The sequence below is a fragment of the Cannabis sativa genome, chromosome 8, assembly GCF_029168945.1.
Source record: "Cannabis sativa cultivar Pink pepper isolate KNU-18-1 chromosome 8, ASM2916894v1, whole genome shotgun sequence".
NCBI classification, from domain to species: domain Eukaryota; kingdom Viridiplantae; phylum Streptophyta; class Magnoliopsida; order Rosales; family Cannabaceae; genus Cannabis; species Cannabis sativa.
Window position 1 is genome coordinate 1,804,086 of NC_083608.1, and position 24,237 is coordinate 1,828,322.

The 24,237-nt window shown below is 44.9% G+C and overlaps 1 protein-coding gene across 1 annotated transcript; it reads right to left on the bottom strand.

Moving 5' to 3' along the window:
* Positions 1 to 29: 29 nt before the first annotated feature.
* On the bottom strand, positions 30 to 24,231 carry LOC133030094 (protein FAR1-RELATED SEQUENCE 5-like). Its single transcript, XM_061102309.1, has 3 exons — positions 23,258 to 24,231; positions 1,366 to 1,576; positions 30 to 1,175 (listed from the first exon to the last, which is right to left on the bottom strand). The coding sequence occupies exons 1-3, from the start codon at positions 24,229 to 24,231 to the stop codon at positions 30 to 32; spliced, it is 2,331 nt and encodes a 776-aa protein (XP_060958292.1).
* Positions 24,232 to 24,237: the final 6 nt, after the last annotated feature.

Consider the following 24,237-nt stretch of genomic DNA (forward strand, 5'->3'; position numbering starts at 1 on the left):
AATTGAAAAAAATACTTAAACATAAGGTATTACATATTAACTTTCATTTTTTTCTTGGCTTGATCATTTTCCTTGCTTGGTAATTTTGGCTGCGTAGGACTATCGGTAGTCAACTTTGGTTTTGTAGGACAGTTTCTTTTATCGTGATCAGTCCCACTACAGATGGCACAATGTCTATCGTCGCTTTTACGTTTATTTTTGTCCTTTCCCTGAGGGGATGATCGAGATGAGCTTGCTATAGTTGGTCTGCCTCTTGTTTTTAAGATCTTAGAGTCCAATATATTATTAGGGAATTCTCCTTCATTTTTGTTAAGAATATTGAACTCTTTGTCTGGAGGTATTTTTTTCAATTCTGCATTCAAGTTAGATATAACTGACATGGCCTTCTCGAATGCTTCTTGAGATCTTGAAGCAAGGTAAGATGTGATACATGTTTGGGAGGTAACACTACTGTACCTAGAATTTTCAATGACTTCAGGATGAGGACACCTTCTTTCAATACCAAGAGTAGCAGATTGCATATCTTTAGCATCGTTTAGCCACCGGCTCTTCACCAAACAAGTTGGAAAATTCATTATCTCCAAATTCTTTAATGAAATAAAAATATGTCTGCATGGGATTCCTTTTGTCTCAAACCAATAGCAGTCACATCGTACATCATCATGGTCATTAGAAATAAGAACCTTACGCTTAATTCCATTTTCACCTTTCATGTATTTTTTGACCAAACAAAGAGTATATCCTGGTATTTTTTCGTCTTTCACAACAATATACTTATCAGAACGATTTAACTGTTCTTTAATCCTTTTAAAAATTTCTCTTGTGAAAATTGAGGAAATCTGGTCCTCCATACATTCCATATTTGTTTGGTTCAATAAAGGTTGTGTCATCGTAGTTTTGTAGTGCTCTTTAATTTCAGTATAGCGTAACATAGACAAAGCATGGTCAAAATGTCGTAGAAACATCCACAATGGTATTTTATTTTGCAAGTCTTTTTTTAATAATGCATTCATAGACTCACATCTACCGGTTGCTCTAGCACCACCAAAATAATGACCTCGAAGATAAGTATCTGCCCACTTATCTCTTGACTTGTACTGATCTTTAATCCACTTGTTATTAGCCAAGTCATATTTCTCCAGCAACTCCATCCAATTATGTTCCCATTCTTCAACCTTGTAATACTTAATAAACAATACAAAAAACATTTAAATTTACTCCTCAAAACATAATAATAAGAAAATAAAATAATCAATTCAAATCATACCTGAAAATAAATTTCCTCAAATCAGTATTAAATCCTCTTTTGTGTATATGGTGCATTGCATTTTTTAATATGTGCCATGAGCAAATTCGATGGACAACATCAGGCATGACATTAGATAGTGCTTTGTCCATCGATTTACAATTGTCAGTCAACACAGTTAAAGGCATCTTACCATCCATACACTCCAAAAATGTTTCTAAAACCCAATTATTTGTTTCCCAGTTCTCTTTCTCTAGTAGTGCAACACCAAAAACACCTGTTTTATCATGATTACTTGATCCAAGAAGTATTACTAATGGCTTTTCATATCTGTAAAGAAAAAAAATACATTATTCTTAAAACCAAAAGTGAAATTTATTGTAATTGTTATACTTATTATGTTATATGTGCATAAATTGTAACATTCCTCGTTAAGTATTTATATATAAAATTATGCAATACCTAAAGACATTTAATATAATAAAAAAAATTAAAATTTGATATTTAATAGTGTTGCCCCTGAATTTGCCCAAAATACGTGAACTAGTCGAAATAGGACACGTGGATCAGATAACCTGTAAACATTTGAGAAGTCTTTGTGCACCACAAGGAAGCGCAGTTAGCGTGGGTCCCGGAGGAGGCACCCGGAGTACAAGGTACTCCAGGAAGCTCGCATGGCGTGAAGCCTCTCCGGGATGTGTCAGATCTCTCTCGAGCAATCAAGTCGCATTTAATGCCGCATGGCAGGAAGCGTGTTGGGACTGTAACACGCAATAAGGTCTGACGGCACAACCCCCAAACAGCAGCGCTACAGTAATGATCATTTAAGTCTAGCGACGGCTACTCTGCGAAGAGTCACGTCAATCACAAGGCAAAAAGGACATTCTTCATAAAAACCCTACGGCACCTAGGGATTTGACCATGCATCACCCATGGTGTATTCATTGGAAATGCCCAACTTTATGGATACTTACATATACATGTGTAAGAACAATTCTAGGGATTACCCCACCAAAACACTATAAATACCCCCTCAAAGCTCATTTAATGGGGTCGAGAATCTTGGTTTGCAAAAGAGCAAGAAGAGAAAATACTCACCAAGAACATTCTCTGTATTTATGAGAAACACATTCTCTCAAGTGTGGAATCTGTATTAAATACATCCATTAATAACAAAGACTCGTGGACTAAGGCTCATTAACGCCCCAACCACGTAAAAATCCTCATCTCACTTTCTTACAGCTCTTTATTATAATCATATTTTAATAGTTGCCGAAAATCTCGGTCAACATTTTGGTGCTTTCATTGAGAGCTGAGGAAAGCTACTACATAACAAGCATTTGACTTCACAACAATGGTGGAGACAAGAAGTACACGTCACCCTCGCCCTCTGGAAGATGCTCAAGATCCAAATGAGGAAGATGTAGCCTCAAGAGCAGCAGAGGAGTCCGAGGAAGAAGAAGAAGAAATAGTTCCCGACGAGAACTACGAGGAAAACCTCGACGAGTATGCCTACGACGGAGGAAGTTACTCAGAGTAGGTGCTCCTTAGACAAAAAGCTATCGATCATGAAGCTGAGATCGAAGCTCAGAAAGCGCAAAATCAAAAAATGCAGGAAGTGATGCTAGCCATGCAGAAAGCCATGGAGGCTGCTGGTATTCACGTGCATCCCAAGGCAATGGCCGCTGGGCTCGACGGGGAACCAGCGACGTCCTCGCCTAATTCCCAGCAGCAAAGACCTAGGGAACCTAGCCCTATAAGGCACCCTGCTGAGGAAAATCAGACAAAAAACCCTACTTCTACCCCTGGGCGAAAGAAAAAGGTGCAGGATCCGTGAAGGGTCCGCTCAGATTTCCCTAAAGGGATAGGTCCGCAGAGGGCAAGCCCCAAAGAGGGAGTCTTGGCCCTCAGGATCGAGGGGATCGGAAAAGCGTTTCTGTGCACCAGGAACCAGGGGGTAGAGGAAGAAGAGGACAGAGATGTCCTCCCATTGATCTGAGAAATCAAATCAATGGGAATCAAGGTGATCTCCGGGATCACCTTGACCAAAAAAGATACAGGCCCGTGGTCTCTTCGGGTACTGTAAACGAAGGGATTATGGCGGAACTTGCCATACTTCGAAAAGATATTGCTCGAGTCTCTCGGAGGCAGAAGGGAGACGACTCCGACTCGAACAGTGAGGATCGGGAGCCGTGTGCCAAGCATATCCTGGAGGCGGAGCTCCCTAAAAACTTCAAGATGCCCGAAATGGCGGCATATACTGGGAACTCCGACCCCAGTGATCACTTGTCACGGTTCAACCGTGTCATGACAGTCATGCGGGTCAGCAATGACGCCAAATGCTTGTGTTTCCCCCTCACTCTGAGCGGATCAGCGGAGGAATGGTTCAAAAAGCTGGAACCAGGATCCGTGGGTTGTTGGAACAAACTCCAAACCAACTTCCGGAGACAGTTTGTCGCCGCCAGGAAGGTTAACTTGGAGGTTAGTGCCTTGACCAACATCAAGCAACTGCCCACCGAGACCTTGAAGAATTACATCAAGAGGTTCCGAGAGGAAGCCTCGAAGACCAAGAAGGTCGATGACGGACAACAGCTTGCGCTTCTCCAAGCAGGAATCCGCACTGGGACTCCCTTCTGGAACGAGTTGCAGCAAGAAGGCGCTGCTAGCCTTCAGGACTTCCAGAAGAGAGTCCAAAAATATATTAACCTCGAAGAAGCCCAGATCGTGGCTTACGGAGGCTACTATCCCACCGGGATAGCAGGGTACATGCCCGGAGTGTCGTCCTCGGGCACTGTCCCGACCGCGACTCCACAAGTAAGTGGCATACAATTCTCTGCTACTCCCGGGTACAGCCAAGGCCAAGCTTTGGCACCGGCATCTTCCCATTACGGCAACCCGTCCGGGGAGAATGGACGAGCTCCTTCACAGGCGGCCCCGACTGTTAGCTTGACAGGCCCTACCCAGGGGTCGAGGAGCAAAAGGTCCTCCAAGGGCAGCACCCGAACGGGAGAGAAGCGCCAGAAAAAGGGGTACACACCCCAATACACTCAGTACACAGAGCTCACGGACTCTCAGGAACGTGTGTACTTCGCCACTAGGCAAAATACGCACTACCGGAGACCCCAGCCGTTGTACAAAGATAGCTCCCGGAGAGATCCGAGTAAAAGATGCGAGTATCACAACGACATTGGTCATAGCACCAATGAGTGTAAGAATCTCAAAGACGAGATTGAGAATCTGATCCGCTTGGGCCACCTCTATGAGTGGATCAAAAATAGGCTGCCCCACCTTAATCCGGGGCAGGTGGCCGAGGGTATGCCTCCGGGAACGCCAGGGGGTACAGCAGGAGCATTGCCTCCGGCTGCTCCTGCAGGTGACACCCAGCATATCCCCGGACTACCGCCCCGGCCTAATGGACGGGTAGCCATGATCTCCGGAGGTCCCCATATCGGAGGAAACACTCGCAAGGAGCGAAAAAGATATGCCGAGGCCGTGAAACACAGTGAGGTAAGGGAGGTTACTCAACTCCCAGCTCAAAGGCCTCAGCTAATGGACCAACCCATAACGTTCACAGATAAAGACGCCAAGACGGTGCGTTTTCCTCACCACGATCCGCTGGTCATAGAGACCCCCATCGCAAATAAAGTGGTGGCTAGGGTCTTGATTGACAATGGGAGTTCCGTGAACTTGCTCTTCAAAGAAGCCTTCACTGCGATAGGGTTGACCGACCGAGACCTCTCGCCTAGTGGGTCGCAGCTCACGGGATTTAACGGGACGACGCTAATCCCGATGGGAAAAGTATGGCTCCCGGTTACCCTGTGCTCGGATACCCCCCAGAGCACATTTAAGTATTGCACCTTCGTGGTGGTAGACTGTCCAACAGCCTACAACGCGATCCTAGGCCGACCGGCCCTAGTGGACTTTGGTGCGATTACTTCAATCCGACACCTGTGCCTGAAATTCCCTACCCAGGAAGCCGGAGTCGGAACTGTGAGGGGAAATCAGGGAGAGGCCAGGCAATGTTACAATGTTGCCACTCACCTACCTGTATTCACGCTCCGGGAATCCCCTGGAAGAAGGCTGAAGAGGATGAGTTGGATCCTCGCATAGGATCCGAAAGGGTCGTGGAACCAATGGAGGACGTCGAAGAAATACCAGTGTGCGACGACGACTCCACTAAAGTACTCCGAATAGGGAAGAGCCTGGATCTGGAGGAAAAAGAAAAAATAATAAAAACACTGAAGGGCGCCATCGACATCTTTGCATGGCGCCAAGAAGACATGACCGGCATAAGCCCTCATGTCATCACCCATGTACTCAATGTCAACCCGGACATGCCCCCTGTACAGCAAAAGAGACGCCCGCTCGACTCGGTGAAAGCCGAGGCCTTAGAGAAAGAGGTGGACAAACTTTTGTCCAATGGCATGATCCGCGACGTATACTATCCGGAATGGCTGGCCAATCCGGTCCTGGTACCCAAGCCGAACGGGACTTGGCGAGTTTGTATAGATTTCACAGATGTAAACAAAGCCTGCCCAAAGGACTGCTTCCCGCTACCCAGGATCGAGCAGATGGTAGACGCCACGTCCGGATTTAAGCTGCTGTCTTTCATGGATGCCTATGCTGGGTACAACCAAATAAAAATGCATACGGCAGACCAGGAGTGCACTAGCTTCAGGACCGATAAGGGGGTATACTGCTACCTAGTCATGCCTTTCGGACTGGAAAACGCCGGAGCAACCTATCAAAGAATGGTTAACCGGATGTTTAAAAGCCTCCTGGGACGAAACATGGAGGTATATGTAGACGACATGCTCGTCAAATCCAAAGCATGCAACAGCCATGCAAGCGACTTAGAAGAATGTTTCGAAGTCGACCGGAGATACGGTATGAAGCTCAACCCGAAAAAGTGCACTTTTGGGGTCAAGTCGGGAAAATTCCTGGGCTTCATAGTCAGCCAAAGGGGAATCAAAGCAAACCCGGAGAAAATCCAAGCTCTCCTGGACATGCCATCCCCCAAGAAGCATAAGGACGTGCAGAGCTTGACCGGAAAGGTAGCTGCACTGAGCCGCTTTATCTCAGGCTCCACGGACAAGTGCATACCCTTCTTCAACATACTGAAGAAATGCCAAAAGTTCGAATGGTCGGATGAATGCGAGGAGGCATTCAAGAGGTTGAAAGACCACATGGCCAAACCTCCTATCCTATCGAAACCCGTCCTTGGAGAAGACTTGTTCCTTTATTTGGCCGTCTCCGAGCACGCGGTCAGCGCTGCCCTGGTCCGGGAGGAAGAAAAAACTCAGCACCCCGTGTACTATGTCGCAAGCGCATGATAGGGGCCGAGACAAGGTACCCGGTCATTGAAAAATTAGTATTCTGCCTCCTGATGGCATCAAGGAAGCTGAGGCCATACTTCCAAGCCCATCCGATCAAAATCTTGACCAATCATCCGCTCCGGCAAGTTCTCCAGAAGCCTGAAGCATCCGGAAGACTCCTCAAGTGGGCGATGGAGCTGAGTCAATTCGACTTACATTACGTACCCCGGATTTCCATAAAAGGCCAAGCCTTGGCAGACTTCATCACCGAATGTAATGAAGCCGAGGCAACAGCCAATACGCCGGTACCACCAATCCCCACTTGGAGGGTATTTGTAGACGGAGCTTCTAATGAGAACGGTTCGGGAGCCGGAGTGGCTATGATATCACCTACTGGATTGCGGCCCCATGCAGCACTCCGATTCAACTTCACAGCTTCAAACAATGAAGCCGAATATGAGGCCCTGATAGCAGGGCTAAAATTGGCTAAAGCTGTAGGAGCCGAGAGAGTGGAAGTCTACAGTGACTCTCAGCTGGTCGTAAACTGTGTCTCCGTGAGAATACCAAACTCGCGGCGAACGGATGGCCGCGTACGTAGCAATAGTCCGAGAACTGCTCCACGAGTTCACGGACTATAAAATAGAAAGAATCCCCCGAGAGAAGAACGCTCATGCGGACTGTCTGGCTAAGTTAGCCTCGGACAGTGAAATCGAAGAGCTGGGGGTAGTACCAGTGGAACGCTTGGCAGAGCCAAGCATCAAAATAAAAGAGACCACACTAACGGTTGGGCAAGAACCCAGCTGGATGGTCCCCATCATAAAATACATAACCACAGGTGAGTTGCCCCAATAGAGGGCACTGTCTCGAAAGATCTCGCATCGGGCTCATCGTTATGTAATGATGGACCAAATTCTCTACCGGAGAGGACTCAGCATGCCTTATTTAAGGTGTGTATCGGACCCTGAAGCTAGACAAATCATGCTGGAGGTCCATGAAGGGTTCTGTGGAGATCATACGGGAGGACCCAGCCTCTCAAAGAAAATATTGAGGCAAGGGTACTTCTGGCCAACAATGAAAAAAGATTGTATAGACTATGTCCAAAAGTGTGACTCGTGCCAAAGGTACGCGAACATACCGAGAGCTCCTCCAAATGAGATCACTTTGATGACCAGCCCCTGGCCCTTCGCGGTCTGGGGAATAGATCTCATCGGGTCTCTACCTACGGGAAAAGGAGGGGTAAAGTATGCAATAGTAGCAGTGGACTACTTCACCAAGTGGACAGAGGCTGAGCCTATGAAGACAATAACTGCTAAGAAGGCATTGGACTTTGTTATCAAAAACATAGTGTGTCGATACGGCTTGCCTCACAAGATAGTCTCAGACAATGGAAAGCAATTCGATTGCGAGGAATTTACTGACTTTTGCAACCAACACGGAGTGGTAAAAAGCTTCTCCGCGGTAGCCCGACCTCAAACAAACGGCCAGGCGGAAGCAGTCAATAAAATCCTAAAGGTCACTTTGAAAAAGAAGCTGCTGGCCTGTAAAAATAACTGGCCTGAAGAATTGCCAAGGGTATTGTGGGCCTACCGGACGACCCCCAGAACCACAACCGGTCACTCGCCGTTCTCAATGGCGTACGGTTGTGAAGCAATGGTCCCGGTGGAAACATTATTCCCATCCCACAGGAGGACGACTTATGATCCGGCCACCAATCAGGCACTGCTCCAAGAGGCTTTGGATCAAGTCGAAGAACTCCGGGATGAGTCTCAAATACGGATGGCTGCTTATCAAAAGAAGGTGACCAAGTATTTTAACTCCAAGGTTAAAAACAGAAAATTCGCTATTGGGGATATGGTCCTAAGAAGGGTTTTTCCAGCCACCCAAGAACCCGAAGTGGGGGTACTTGGACCAAATTGGGAGGGACCATATGAGATCGAGGAGGAGATCGTTTCTGGCACTTACAAACTAAAAAGAATGGACGGAACCACCGTCCCAAGAGCCTGGAATGCCGATCACCTCAGAAAATATTACCAGTAGCGAATTAAAACTTAGATTTTGTTCAAAGGGTTTGTACCGTCCAAATGTATACCTCCTCCATATTAAATAAAACTGAGTGCCTTAAAAACAAAGTTTCTATGCCACTCAGGGGGGTACTAGGGTATACCGCACGGACAAACAAAAAACAAACTAAGTAAAATATCCTGACCCAAAGGGCAGGTCAAAGAGTATGCACAAAAATAAAAAAGCATAAGTATAAAAACCCTGAGCCAAAGGACAGGTTAAAAAACATAAGTGTGACAAATAAAGATCGCATAAAAAAAATATCCTAGCCCAAAGGGCAGGTCATATACATATAAACGGCCCGGGGACAGGCCTTAAAATATAATTGTCTCCCCTTCAAATGAAAGCTGCTACCTATATGTAAATTGTTCTAAGGCAGCAGCAAATATGTACAAACAAAAAAAAAAAAAGAGAGTTATAAAAGAAATGGGTGGAATCTGGGTCGATAGTACGGCAGCTCAATCAGCCCGCGGAGGAAGGCGAGGTCCAATACGCGCCTCTAGCGCGGCATCAAGCTTCTTCTTCTTTTCCCGGAATCTGGCAATCATTTCCTCGGGTTTGGGATAAAAAGTAAGCTTGATATTTTGATCATTGGTGGCCCAAGCCATGTAGACACCATCATCGAAGCGCTTCGGGCACCGGGCGCAGGAAACGGGAGAAAGGAGCTCGGCCCTCTTGGCCTTCCTGGTGGATTGTTCTTTGAAATCCCTAAGCTCCTTCAACTCCGCAGCTAGAGCGGCCTTGGACTCAATGTCCGACTGGTGAGTTTCCTCTAAAGATCTCACCTTGGCGACCATTTCATCCAAAGCCTCCCTGGCCTCCCGGAGATCCCGCCTGGCCTTGTCAGCAGCCTCGGTTTGAGCCCTTAGTTCCTCCTGATGATGGGCCTCCATCCTGTCCCTCCGCTGAGCCTCGTCCCGGATCATGGCCTCCGCCTGAGCCTCCCTCCGTTTGGCCTCCTCTTCCTTGGCCTTGGCCGCGGCCTCCTGGCGCTCGGCAGCCTCCTGGTAGATCTGCCTCTCTGCTGTGAGGTCCTAGAGGACCTTCCTGACATCATTCATGTCCCCAAAGTCGGACAGAGTGAAGCCATGGTTTATGATGTTCTTGGAGAGGCGGCCAGCCTCAGTAGCAAGCTGAACCATAATGAAAGGATAAGAAGGAGGAATTTCTCAAAGGAGAAAGTAAAATACAAACAATAAAAGGAAACGCAAAAATTGCAAAGTACTTACCACCGTGAGAGAATGGCTGAGGTCCTGGACCTGGAAGATGGAGTTCAGGGAAGCGCAAGTGGCAAACCGCTTAGGCGCACAACGGGTGAGCTGAGAAGCGAACTCGCCGGTCATCTCCGCGGCAAAAGGAGCCAAGGTAGGCCCTAGGAAGCGACGGAACTAGTCCGATAAGAGGTCCAGATTAAGGTCCCACGGATCCTGGTATTCCGGGTGGTTGATGCTCGCCTCAACCTCAGCTCGCAGAATCCTCCTAAGGGCCTCCACTTCAGCGTACCCCCGGGAGTACTCGTCCATAGCATAGTTGTGTTTTGCTATGCGAAGCTCATGCCTCACCTCGTCCCGCGGAATCGGGGTAAGAACGATGTTGGGAGGAGCAGGATTTTCCTCCATCGGGGAGACCCCGCCGTCCAGACCATGAGCAGGAGTGTCGGCTCTCCGAGGCCTCTTTGGCTCATCCTGGGCAATCATCTTGCCCTTGCGCTTACGAATCAGAGCCACCTCAAGCTCCTCCTCGCCCTCCTCTGCTTCCTCCGGAAGGGTTCGAGGCGCTCCCGCACCCCCAGCGGCTTCCTCCGAGAAGTCCCATCCCTTCCCTTGGCCTTCTCCCAAAAGCACCTCCTCGTCATCCACTAAGTCAATAGTGTCGGGGGGAGCACTGAAAGAAACCTTCAAGGAAGGGGCCGGGGGAGAAGAGGTGAAGGCCGGAGGAGCCACGGGAGTATGAACCCCGGCAAGCTGTTCCAGGATGGCATCCATGGAGATATCTGTTTCAAAAAATGAGCAAGTGTTAGAAGTCCGTGAGGAACCGCTTATACAAGATACAGCAAATAAACTACTCCTACCCGAACTCCCTAATTCGGCCCTAGCAAAGTCCTGAACTTTAATGTTGGCAGCGTCATCTCCAAGATAACTGTCCGAGGGCCGGAACCAGCTGGACATTATGTAAGCAGAGGGACCTAAGGGAATAGGTTCCGGAGGGCCGGAGCCCATCCGGGATCGACCTAGGTAATCTCCTAAGTTCGAAAAATAAAACTCCTTCAAGCGATCCCCCCACCGGGTCGACGGCATCCTAAATCTACAAAGACGCTCGTCGAACCCTCCGGGCCTACGACTGGTGTACTCATCAACGGAAGGAACATAACGAACTACTAAGGGAGACTTACCGCCGACACCGGAGGTGCTAGCACCGGGAGCCCCCGAGTTTGGTTCAGGGACCGGAGGCTGTGGCCGGGAAGTTTGCTTCTCAAAAGAATCTTCAATACGAAGGGGCCTCCTGGCAGGACGGTCCCCAATCTCTTCTTGAAGAATCTTGTCAAAAAATTTTGCCTCGGACTTCCCGGCAATGGCTTGGCTCCTTCGCACCACCGGACTCCCCACGCGGAGTCCTCTCCCAGAGGCAGCCTGAGCCTGAGAGTATGCTTTCTAATGGGCCTTCCGGTAGAGATAATCTTGGTACTTCTTCTCTGCCGTGGCAATGAGCTCGTCCCGGAAGGCCTTCTCCGCAACCGGCGCCCTCACATTGGGGCAGATGACCCGTGAGAGGTTGGAGTCATCCACGGATTGGTGAGAAAGGATAAGTTTGGCCTTCCTACAATTCTCCGTGGTGACTAGGCCCCCGACATCAAGATCGGCGCGGTCATAGGAGGCAAAGGCTTGGGCCCTTCGAAGGAAAGCCTGAGTGGGAGGCGTCCGCTGGTAAGGTGGGATCCGCACCCACTCCGTGAGAAGCTCCGGGTGGTCCACGTCCCTGAACCCGGAAGAGAAGAAAAAGCGGTGGCGGTACTCCTTAACGTGAGTCTGCCTATTGTACGGAACCACCCCCTCGTTAGCAGGGTGGATCCGGAACCCATAAAAACCATCCTTAAGTTTGTCCCCTTTCTTGGGGACGGATACAAGTTCATAAAAATATAAAATTTCCGCCGGGCTGGGAGACCCCCAGCCGCGGGCGGTGTAAAAAATAAATAAGCCTGAGAGCAGGCGGTAAGCTTGAGGAATGAGTTGGTATGGCGCAAGGCCGACAAATACAAGGAAATTAACAAAGTAATCTTGGAGCGGGAGCATGGCACCGGCCATCAAATGAGTCTAACTCCAAGCCCCGAAGCCATCATAGTTATGATTAGGCGTCTCCGAGTCACGAGGAGGCCGGTGATAGGTCCCTGAGGTGGAGGGTTTGATCCCAGCGACTTCTATAATATTCTCCAGCTGGTGAGGACAAGTCAAGGTGGATCGAAGCTCAGCCGCTTCCCACCCAGTCGCACGGGATTTATACCCCTCCTGGGCAACAGGTCCCAGGGAAACCTCCTCCAGCGTGGCCATGTCTTTTCCCTTCTTCTTCGAAGATTTTGAGCCAGAAGCAGACATTTTGTGTTCTGAGAAAAACAAAAAGGGAAAAGAAAATTCCAGCAGTTAGGTCCCATACCAAACCCTAAGTCAAGAAAAAGGGAGTGGGGGTCCCCTAACCGCTGGAAAGAGGCCCCCTCCGGACACGTGTCACATGGGAAACCCTAGAGAGATTCCCTGAACAAGTGTCGGGTGCAGTGAAATCGCAGAAAGTGGTTTTACAGAGTAACAAAAAAAAAAAAAAGAAGAAAAACCATTCTATGCCCTAAGCAACTGTTGAACGAAGAACTTAAACACTCACACACCCAGAAATCTCTAAGTACGAACCCAGAAAACGAACGAAGTAAATATAAGCATGATTATCTAAGGATGCAAGAAACTTACAGTAGATCGTTGAACTGGGGGTACTGAATGCGGTTAAGTGAAAGTTGAGAAGAACTGGCGAAGTCAAACACTGGAAAACTGAAAGAAGTGTCTAAGTGTTAAGACAGTTCGTGCTACTTTGAGGAATTTTCTCTCTGGGAAATTCGAGCAGAAATGGCAAGGAATGGAAAGTAACTGAAATGAAGGAAAGGTAGTGGCTTTTATAGGCAAAAACGCATGAGGAACATGCGTCATCACCTACCAATCGCACGATGGGGGAGATGCACGATTCGAATTCTCGAAAATCAACGGATCAGATCAATCTGCCATAAAGGCGGTGGAAACGTTTGAGTATCCGTCTGACACCATTAATGCGCCGCATCAATCAAAGGGCGTGAAACGAATCGACCTCTGCAAAAGCGGATCGCTGCATTTAATGCCATCATTAGACACGCCTTCACGCGCCCCAAGCTCGTGTCAGAAGACCGAGGAGGCGGCTGGAGACATTCCTGCAAAAGGCGAATCGCTGCATTAAATGTCATCATTAAATGTGCCCCCACGCGCTCAAGGCTTGAGCCAGGGAAACGAGGAGTCGACCGGAGGCACTTAAGCAAGCCTTGGTTTATTTTTACTAAGTAAACAAGGATTGGGGGGTAAATGTTGCCCCTGAATTCGCCCAAAATACGTGGACTAGTCGAAATAGGACACGTGGATCAGATAACCTGTAAACATTTGAGAAGTCTTTGTGCGCCACAAGGAAGCGCAGTTAGCGTGGGTCCCGGAGGAGGCACCCGAAGTACAAGGTACTCCAGGAAGCTCGCATGGCGTGAAGCCTCTCCGGGATGTGTCAGATCTCTCTCGAGCAATCAAGTCGCATTTAATGTCGCATGGGAGGAAGCGTGTTGGGACTGTAACACGCAATAAAGTCTGACGGCACAACCCCCAAACAGCAGCGCTACAGTAATGATCATTTAAGTCTAGCGACGGCTACTCTGCGAAGAGTCACGTCAATCACAAGGCAAAAAGGACATTCTTCATAAAAACCCTACGGCACCTAGGGATTTGACCATGCATGTAATGACCGCTCTAGTTTATGGATTAGTAAAGGCAATTAGCACTAATTTTTATTATCTTATTATTATTTGTGAATTAAATTTAAATGTGGACCCCAATATTTAGAAATAAATATTAGAGTTATAATTTCTCAATTTCGGAGATTTTATTAAACTCTAGGGGTATTATCTAGCTTATATGTGCAATATGTTATTTTTGTAATTTTTGTTTGGCGACAACGGAAAATGCGATGGATGGCTAGATTGATCACATGGGTAAGTTTAGAACCTTATTTCATAGTGGGAATATTTTAGAGAAAATATTTTATTGGGATTGAGCGGGGTTATGGAATTTGACCATTTTACCCCTAGTTTCAAAATTACCCTAGTTTTAAGTCTAAAGGGCATTTTAGTCTTTTGCTATTAAGGGGAATAGGTGGCTGTCCCTTTAGTTGACACCTAGCCATTTCTTTTGGCAGCAAAGAGTTAATTAACTCTTTTCTAAGTTAGGAAAGTCAAAGAATAAAGGAAAATTAGAAAATAAGCAAAAATTGGTGGGAAGCTTTTCTTCTCTCTCTCTCTCTTCGAAGGCAGCAAGAGCAAGGGGAAGGGCTGAGATTTCTTTGGATTTTTCAGCAAGGTTTCAATCTATTGGAAGTGAGGTAAAGCCCTAGCCTATTGGTTATTGTTTTTCAAGCTTTTAAAATTAGGTTGAAATGGTGATTTTGAGTTTTAGGAAGTACATTAGGGTTAGGGTTATTTGGAGTTCGAATTTTATGATTAGTTTGAGTTGTTTTGCAATCCTAGCAGCTGGTTTTGAGGTTGGTTGTAAGTTTTGTCCAAATTCTAAGCTTTGAGTTCAAGCTTTAAGCTTTAATGGCAAGTTGATATTTATGGTGTTTTTCTGTGAAATACTGGCTGGGATTTATTGTGTATGCATTGTTTAGGAGCTCTGGAAAGTTTGGTATCATTTGGTGGAAAATTGAGCAAAAAAGGAAGTGTTTTGGGATTACTGGTGCAAACCGGCAAACCGGTTTGCCATGCCCCAAAAACCGGTTTGCCGGTTTTGGCAGGATTCCCGAACACTTCGTTTTCTCAATTTTTGTCCATTTCAGTACCTCGGTTGGGTGTTTTCCCATTTCCAGAGTTAGAATAACCCCTTTAGAGTATTGCAGAACCTAGGGTTTTGGTTTTGGGATTCCCGGGATTAGGGTTTTAATCATGTGACTTACCCAGTTTTAAAATGTGATTAGAGCATCCATCTAGCACAGAAATTCCGTTCAGGTCGGCTAGCACACTTGAATTCGGAAAACAGGTAAGAACTGTGTATAATGTATGATGTGATTATCTGAATGTATGTATGTGTTAATATGTATACATGCTTATTTATTGTGATTCATACGCTACCAACACTTGTACGGTTGTGGTACGGAGTGCATTGGTAAGGTGTGTGATGTTTGAAAGTACATCATAGTGTTACCAGCACTTGTACGGGAAGGTACAAGGTGGTTGTGGTACAACACTAGATAGTACTCAGGGTGCGGTCATACCTTACCTATACTAATACGAAGGTATAATGAGGGTATGTGGTACATGGTACATGGTCGTGTCCCAGTTAGAACGTTCATACTCATCTGTTAAGCTCTGTAAATAGGTGTATGGGCGCCTATTTACAGGTCGGAAATTATATGATATGTTATATGCATTTCTTACTGAGTCTGTTGACTCACAGTTTCTGCTTCCATGTGTAGGTAAAGGAAAGGCGAAAGCTGAACAGGAGTGAACCTGAGCTCGGGTGAGATTGTACATGTCAAGCAGCGCGACCTGGAGTGTTCGGTCTCGGGACATCTGGGAGTTGTATTTTGAAAGTCGCTGTGCGACCTGTAAATCTGTATATTTTGGAATGTATATTTAAAAGTAAAGTTTGTAAAGTTTTAAAAATCGGGATCCCGGCACTTGTAAATATTTTATTAAATTTCAAAGTTTAATGTTTAATGCAAAAGTTTTAATTTGACACGTTTTTCGAGAAATTTCTTTGATTAGCAAAGATCGCACAATTATTAAAAAAGCACTGTAGCGTGCCTTAGCATTAGGGCGTTACAATTTTGGTATCAGAGCCGCCAGGTTTGTCTACCGAAGCTTGCTATGACATGTACAATCTTCATCAGAGAAAGCTCGGTTCACGGTTCAGTAAGCCTGTACTTGTTTAGTATCTTAAATAAATGTGAATGTGAAAGCATGTTAGGAAGCATATTAGATTTAAATTAAATATGTTTTTTTAAAAAAAAAAAAGAAAAGAAAGTGTGTTGCCTTTAAATTATTAAGAGCGGTGTTAATTTTGATCGCTGTCTAACCTGCCTGGCTTATGGATTCGCAGGCTAAGTCCTATTAAATGGACGCCCCGCGAAATACAAGAAGTCAGGGTGGCATGGTTGAGACCGGAGGCGGTCAGAGGAATCCCCAAAATCCTCGTGGTCGCGGCCGTGGCCGTGGCGGGGCTCGGCCGGGTCGCCCTGTAAATCCACCTCAAGCTCCTCCTGATTGGGAGCAAAGATTTGCGGAGATGCAAGATAGAATCCGCCAGCAAGACGAAGAGATCCAAAGGCTGAGGCAGCAGGGTCCTCCTGCCGTGCCTCCTCAAGTGGTGCAGGCTGTTGCAGTTCCCGCGGTGCCGGCAGAACAACCTGCTGTTGGCAACCGTATGGAACCGTTGTATGAAAGATTTCGAAAGCAGGCACCTCCAGTGTTTCTGGGAGGCCCTGATGTGATGAAGGCCGAGCAGTGGCTTTCGGTAATAGAACGCATCCTCAATTTTATGGGAGTGGTTGGAAATGACCGGGTAACCTGTGCCACTTTCCAGTTTCAGGAAGACGCTCTCGTGTGGTGGGAGTTAATAACCCTCACTCGAGACGTCACGCTGATGACCTGGGAAGAATTCAAGGAGTTGTTTAACTCCAAGTATTACAATGAAGCAGTCCGCAGTGCAAAGCGGAAAGAGTTCACTGATCTGGTTCGGGACCGAGGGAATGTCGGTTACTGAATATACGACGAAGTTTGACCGGTTGGCCAAGTTGGCAGCGGGAATTGTGCCAACCGACTTCAGTAAAAAGGAAAAATACTTGGCGGGTTTGAGTGCAAAAATTAGACATGATTTGGTTATTACTACTACTGAGGCAACCACTTATGCGGAAATGGTTGAAAAGGCTTTGAGAGCCGAGGGTGCGGTAAAGTTCCTTCAGGAGGCCCGGGTGACTCCAAGTGTTGGTGGAACCCCCACTATTCCTACTCCTGTTTATGGTAGGGATGGTGGTGACTCCACCACCGAGCAGAAAAGAAAAGTTGTTCCAGCTTCTGGTGGCTCGGGGCAAAGCAAGCGGTTCCGTGGGAACCAAGGCAGAGGGGGACGCCAGGGTTATTCTTATCCTGAGTGTCCAAGATGCAAGAAACATCATCCGGGAGAGTGTAACCGGAAGACATGCTTCCTGTGTGGCATGGTGGGGCATTTCAAGAAAGATTGCCCCCAGGCAAAGAAAGAGGAGCCGAAAGCTGAGGTGAAACCGGTTCCTGCTCGTGTGTTTGCCATTACCCAAGCTGATGCTGCAGCCAGTCCTTCTGTTGTGACAGGTCAGCTTCCCGTCAACAACTTGTTATTTACAGTATTATTTGACTCGGGAGCTACACGTTCATATGTGGCTACAAGAGTGATTGATCTTTTGGGTAGGCCTTGTGAAATTTTAGAAAGAGGGTTCGGAACCCTAATGCCTAGCGGGGAATTGGTTATCTCTAATAGGCGCATTAGGTCTATGCCGATTAGGATCGAAGATAGGGAATTGAGTACTGATCTCATAGAATTGAAACTAACTGAGTTTGATATTATACTGGGAATGGATTTCTTATCCAAGTATTCGGCCAGTATAGATTGTAGGCGTAAAATGGTGACTTTTCAGCCGGAAGGTGAAGATCCATTTGTTTATGTTGGATCGGTTCAGGGGTCTCGAATCCCGGTTATTTCTGTGTTGAGAGCTAGGGATTTACTATGCAATGGTTGTGTAGGATTTCTAGCGGTAGTATTTGACTCCAGCAGACCTGAAACATTTGGGCCTGAGGTAGTTCGGGTAGTGAAAGATTTTCTTGATGTGTTTCCCGAGGAGTTGCCGGGATTGCCGCCACAACGAGAGATTGATTTTGTTATTGATTTGGCACCTGGAGTCGAACCTGTTTCTAAAGCTCCATATAGGATGGCTCCAGCGGAACTCAAGGAGCTTAAGTTGCAACTTCAGGGGATGTTGGACATTGGGTTTATTCGACCCAGTGTATCGCCCTGGGGAGCTCCGGTTCTCTTTGTGAAAAAGAAAGATGGTTCCCTCAGAATGTGCATTGATTATCGGGAACTTAATAAGTTGACGATTAAGAATAAGTACCCGTTGCCCAGAATCGACGATTTGTTCGATCAGCTTCAGGGAAAGACTGTGTTTTCAAAGATTGATTTACGGTCGGGTTATCATCAACTCAGAATTCGGGAGGAGGATATACCGAAGACTGCTTTTAGAACCAGATATGGGCACTATGAGTTTCTGGTAATGTCATTCGGATTGACTAATGCTCCTGCGGCCTTTATGGATCTTATGAATAGAGTATTCAAGGATTTCCTCGATAACTGCGTTATAGTGTTTATCGATGACATTCTTGTATACTCTCGGTCAGATGATGAGCACGAGCATCATCTTCGAATGGTGTTACAGCGACTTAGGGATCACTAACTGTATGCCAAGTTCAAAAAGTGTGAATTCTGGTTGTCTGAGGTATCCTTTCTGGGACATATTGTGGGGAAGAATGGAATTATGGTCGATCCGAACAAGGTGGAATCAGTGAAGAATTGGCCGAGGCCTAGGTCTGTGACGGAAATTCGAAGTTTTCTCGGGTTAGCAGGGTATTATCGACGTTTCGTCGAAGGATTTTCTAAACTTTCTATGCCCCTAACCGAATTGACTAAGAAAAATCAGAGATTTGTGTGGTCAGATAAGTGTGAATCAAGCTTTCAGGAGTTGAAGCAGCGTTTGATAACAGCTCCGGTGTTAGCTTTGCCATCAGATCAAGAGAAATTTGTTGTGTATTGTGATGCATCCAGACAGGGTCTGGGATGTGTTCTGATGCAAGCTGACAGAGTCATAGCCTATGCCTCTCGTCAACTGAAGGATTATGAGCAGCGTTACCCAACTCATGATTTAGAGCTCGCTGCTGTGGTTTTTGCTTTAAAGATTTGGCGACATTATCTTTACGGTGAAAAGTGTGAAATTTATACTGATCATAAAAGTCTTAAATACTTTTTCACCCAAAAAGATCTGAATATGAGGCAGAGAAGGTGGTTGGAGTTAGTTAAGGACTACGATTGTGAAATACTGTATCACCCCGGGAAAGCCAATGTTGTGGCCGACGCTCTGAGCAGAAAAGGTCCCGGTCAAGTGTGTACTACGGTTATGATAGCTCCTCAACTAGCCTCGGAAATGGTTAGTGCAGGAATTGAGTTCGTGGTCGGGAAATTACATAATTTAACACTCCAATCTGATCTGTTGGAGAGAATCAGAAAGGCACAACTGGAAGATCCCGAGCTAGTTAAAGTTCGAGATGAAGTGATAGCTGGTCGGCCTAAAGGTTTTACAGTCTCGAGCAGTGGAATGTTGCTATATAAAGCTCGAGTTTGTGTTCCTAGTGTGGATGAGCTTAAGAAAGAGATACTTGATGAAGCTCACACCACACCTTATTCGTTGCATCCGGGAACCACCAAGATGTATCAGGATTTGAAACCCTACTTCTGGTGGTATGGGATGAAAAGAGATGTGGTGGACTACGTGTCCAAGTGTTTAACCTGCCAGCAGATTAAGGCTGAACATCAGAGGCCGGCAGGGTTATTGCAACCTTTAGTCCTTCCAGAATGGAAGTGGGAGGACATCACAATGGACTTCGTAACTGGTTTGCCTAGAACTACAGGAATGTATGATTCTGTTTGGGTCATCGTGGACAGATTCACTAAGTCAGCTCACTTCTTACCAGTGAAAGTTACATATTCAGTGGATCAATATGCTGAATTGTATGTGAAGGAGATAGTTCGTCTCCATGGAGCCCCTAAATCTATTGTATCAGATAGGGATCCAAAGTTCACATCGAAGTTTTGGGTGAGTCTTCAGAAGGCTATGGGTACCAAGTTAAAGTTTAGTACAGCCTTTCACCCTCAGACTGATGGTCAGTCAGAAAGAACTATCCAGATTTTAGAAGACCTATTGCGAGCCTGTGTCATGGACTTTGAGGGTTCATGGAGTAAGTACTTGCCTTTAATTGAATTCTCCTACAACAACAGCTACCAAAGTACAATAGGGATGGCTCCCTATGAGATGTTATATGGTAGAAAATGTCGTTCTCCTATTCATTGGGACGAGACAGGAGAAAGGAAGGGGTCCAGAATTAGTACAGAAAACCAATGAAGCTATTGATAAGATCAAGGCTCGGATGCTTGCTTCTCAAAGCAGGCAGAAAAGTTATGCTGATCCGAAGCGCAGAGATGTTACATTTCAGGCAGGGGAACATGTTTTCCTGCGGGTTTCACCAATGAAGGGTATTAGACGCTTCGGGAAGAAGGGTAAGTTAAGCCCTAGGTTCATTGGGCCATTTCAGATACTTGAGAAGGTCGGGCAGGTAGCGTATCGGCTAGCCTTACCACCAGCATTGTCAGCTGTTCATGACGTATTTCACATTTCTATGTTAAGGAAATACGTGTCAGACCCGACTCATGTCTTGAGTTATGAAGCCCTTGAACTTCAACCAGATTTATCCTATGAAGAGCAACCTGTTCAGATTTTGGATAGAAAAGAAAAAGTTCTTCGGAACAAGACTATTGCACTGGTTAAGGTGCTCTGGAGGAATAGTAAGGTGGAAGAAGCCACCTGGGAGTTGGAGTCAGATATGAGGACTCAACATCCAGAGCTATTCAGGTTAGATTTCGGGGACGAAATCCTATTAACGGGGGGATAATTGTAATGACCGCTCTAGTTTATGGATTAGTAAAGGCAATTAGCACTAATTTTTATTATCTTATTATTATTTGTGAATTAAATTTAAATGTGGACCCCAATATTTAGAAATAAATATTAGAGTTATAATTTCTCAATTTCGGAGATTTTATTAAACTCTAGGGGTATTATCTAGCTTATATGTGCAATATGTTATTTTTGTAATTTTTGTTTGGCGACAACGGAAAATGCGATGGATGGCTAGATTGATCACATGGGTAAGTTTAGAACCTTATTTCATAGTGGGAATATTTTAGAGAAAATATTTTATCGGGATTGAGCGGGGTTATGGAATTTGACCATTTTACCCCTAGTTTCAAAATTACCCTAGTTTTAAGTCTAAAGGGCATTTTAGTCTTTTGCTATTAAGGGGAATAGGTGGCTGTCCCTTTAGTTGACACCTAGCCATTTCTTTTGGCAGCAAAGAGTTAATTAACTCTTTTCTAAGTTAGGAAAGTCAAAGAATAAAGGAAAATTAGAAAATAAGCAAAAATTGGTGGGAAGCTTTTCTTCTCTCTCTCTCTCTTCGAAGGCAGCAAGAGCAAGGGGAAGGGCTGAGATTTCTTTGGATTTTTCAGCAAGGTTTCAATCTATTGGAAGTGAGGTAAAGCCCTAGCCTATTGGTTATTGTTTTTCAAGCTTTTAAAATTAGGTTGAAATGGTGATTTTGAGTTTTAGGAGCTGTTAGGGTTAGGGTTATTTGGAGTTCGAATTTTATGATTAGTTTGAGTTGTTTTGCAATCCTAGCAGCTGGTTTTGAGGTTGGTTGTAAGTTTTGTCCAAATTCTAAGCTTTGAGTTCAAGCTTTAAGCTTTAATGGCAAGTTGATATTTATGGTGTTTTTCTGTGAAATACTGGCTGGGATTTATTGTGTATGCATTGTTTAGGAGCTCTGGAAAGTTTGGTATCATTTGGTGGAAAATTGAGCAAAAAAGGAAGTGTTTTGGGATTACTGGTGCAAACCGGCAAACCGGTTTGCCATGCCCCAAAAACCGGTTTGCCGGTTTTGGCAGGATTCCCGAACACTTCGTTTTCTCAATTTTTGTCCATTTCAGTACCTCGGTTGGGTGTTTTCCCATTTCCAGAGTTAGAATAACCCCTTTAGAGTATTGCAGAACCTAGGGTTTTGGTTTTGGGATTCCCGGGATTAGGGTTTTAATCATGTGACTTACCCGGTTTTAAAATGTGATTAGGGCATCCATCTAGCACAGAAATTCCGTTCAGGTCGGCTAGCACACTTGAATTCGGAAAACAGGTAAGAACTGTGTATAATGTATGATGTGATTATCTGAATGTATGTATGTGTTAATATGTATACATGCTTATTTATTGTGATTCATACGCTACCAACACTTGTACGGTTGTGGTACGGAGTGCATTGGTAAGGTGTGTGATGTTTGAAAGTACATCATAGTGTTACCAGCACTTGTACGGGAAGGTACAAGGTGGTTGTGGTACAACACTAGATAGTACTCAGGGTGCGGTCATACCTTACCTATACTAATACGAAGGTATAATGAGGGTATGTGGTACATGGTACATGGTCGTGTCCCAGTTAGAACGTTCATACTCATCTGTTAAGCTCTGTAAATAGGTGTATGGGCGCCTATTTACAGGTCGGAAATTATATGATATGTTATATGCATTTCTTACTGAGTCTGTTGACTCACAGTTTCTGCTTCCATGTGTAGGTAAAGGAAAGGCGAAAGCTGAACAGGAGTGAACCTGAGCTCGGGTGAGATTGTACATGTCAAGCAGCGCGACCTGGAGTGTTCGGTCTCGGGACATCTGGGAGTTGTATTTTGAAAGTCGCTGCGCGACCTGTAAATCTGTATATTTTGGAATGTATATTTAAAAGTAAAGTTTGTAAAGTTTTAAAAATCGGGATCCCGGCACTTGTAAATATTTTATTAAATTTCAAAGTTTAATGTTTAATGCAAAAGTTTTAATTTGACACGTTTTTCGAGAAATTTCTTTGATTAGCAAAGATCGCACAATTATTAAAAAAGCACTGTAGCGTGCCTTAGCATTAGGGCGTTACAATGCATCACCCATGGTGTATTCATTAAAAATGCCCAACTTTATGGATACTTACAGATACATGTGTAAGAACAATTCTAGGGATTACCCCACCAAAACACTATAAATACCCCCTCAAAGCTCATTTAATGGGGTCGAGAATCTTGGTTTGCAAAAGAGCAAGAAGAGAAAATACTCACCAAGAACATTCTCTGTATTTATGAGAAACACATTCTCTCAAGTGTGTAATCTGTATTAAATACATCCATTAATAACAAAGACTCGTGGACTAAGGCTCATTAACGCCCCAACCACGTAAAAATCCTCATCTCACTTTCTTACAGCTCTTTATTATAATCATATTTTAATAGTTGCCGAAAATCTCGGTCAACAAATAGCATATGTGTATACTAAATTTGATATTTAAGATAGTATATGGGTAGAAAATGATGCATGACATTCCTAAAAATTAATATTTAAAAAACTAATAATAATGAATCTAGAATTTGAAAGAATATCACACGCCTACATTGTATTTAATAATTTAGTACACTGAAGAAAAACTTACTTATTAGTTTTGTATGTAGAATCAAAAGATAAACAATCACCAAATAATTGGTAATCAATTCGGCAAGAATTGTCTGACCAAAATAAATTTGTTAGTCTATTTTCATCGTCCACTTCATACTTGTAGAAGAAATTTGGATCGGGACCTTTTTTAGCTTCAAGATAAGCTATTGCTGTTGGTGTGTCACAAGCATCCCAAGTTGAATATTTTTTAATAACACCCTTGTACAAGTCATCTTTCATGCATCCCACATTTTCCCAACCATCAGAAACTTCAACTAAATACTGCCAAACTTGGGATGTCCCAATGCCAGCTCTCTTCATTAACATTAGTTGTTCCATTGTTGACTTCGTCAATTTTCTTTTTGATCTGAGAAATGGTTTTTGTATGGCTGAGCCCAATGCATGGTTGTGATGGGTTCTAAAACACTTAGTGACCCACATACCAGTTTCTCTGTTCAAGTTGATTCTAAATTCTGCTCGACAACCAGTCCTTGTTAAATCACGAGCTTTAGAACTCCTGTTTTCCATATTAATATATTTTTTTTCTCTGTAACCTTCATTCGAACACACCCAACTTCTATTAGTAACTATAAGACCTTCAATTTCCTTTGAATATAGTTCCCTCTTTATTTTTTTTCTAACACCAAACCCAATTATCTTTGAATATATCATATAAAAAGACTCTGCTTGCTCTATACTTAGAAACTCTTTTCCATTGAAATCTGAAAATTCTATATCTTCAGGTTCCTTGTCTATTCCCAAAAATTGAAGCAAGATTGTCCATTGTGCAATATCAGGTTGGGCCAATTCTTCGTTTACATGTCCTTCCTCATCCTTTGTCTCTTCTACATCCTCATCATTTGCCTCTTGTACATGAGCTCTATCTCCATTGTTTTCGACTTCATGTTCTGGAATTTTAATAACTTCTACTTCATTTTGCGAACTTCGCAAGTTATTTTCCTCATCAGCCATTGTTTA

What these genes read in the sequence shown, in the direction of transcription:
- LOC133030094 (XM_061102309.1), bottom strand. Translation starts at nt 24,231, where the DNA reads ATGGCTGATGAGGAAAATAACTTGCGAAGTTCGCAAAATGAAGTAGAA. An exon ending in TCTACATACAAAACTAATAA is followed by an intron (nt 1,577 to 23,257) that starts GTAAGTTTTTCT and finishes TTTTCTTTACAG; the next exon opens with ATATGAAAAGCCATTAGTAA. An exon ending in TATCTAATGTCATGCCTGAT is followed by an intron (nt 1,176 to 1,365) that starts GTTGTCCATCGA and finishes AAGTATTACAAG; the next exon opens with GTTGAAGAATGGGAACATAA.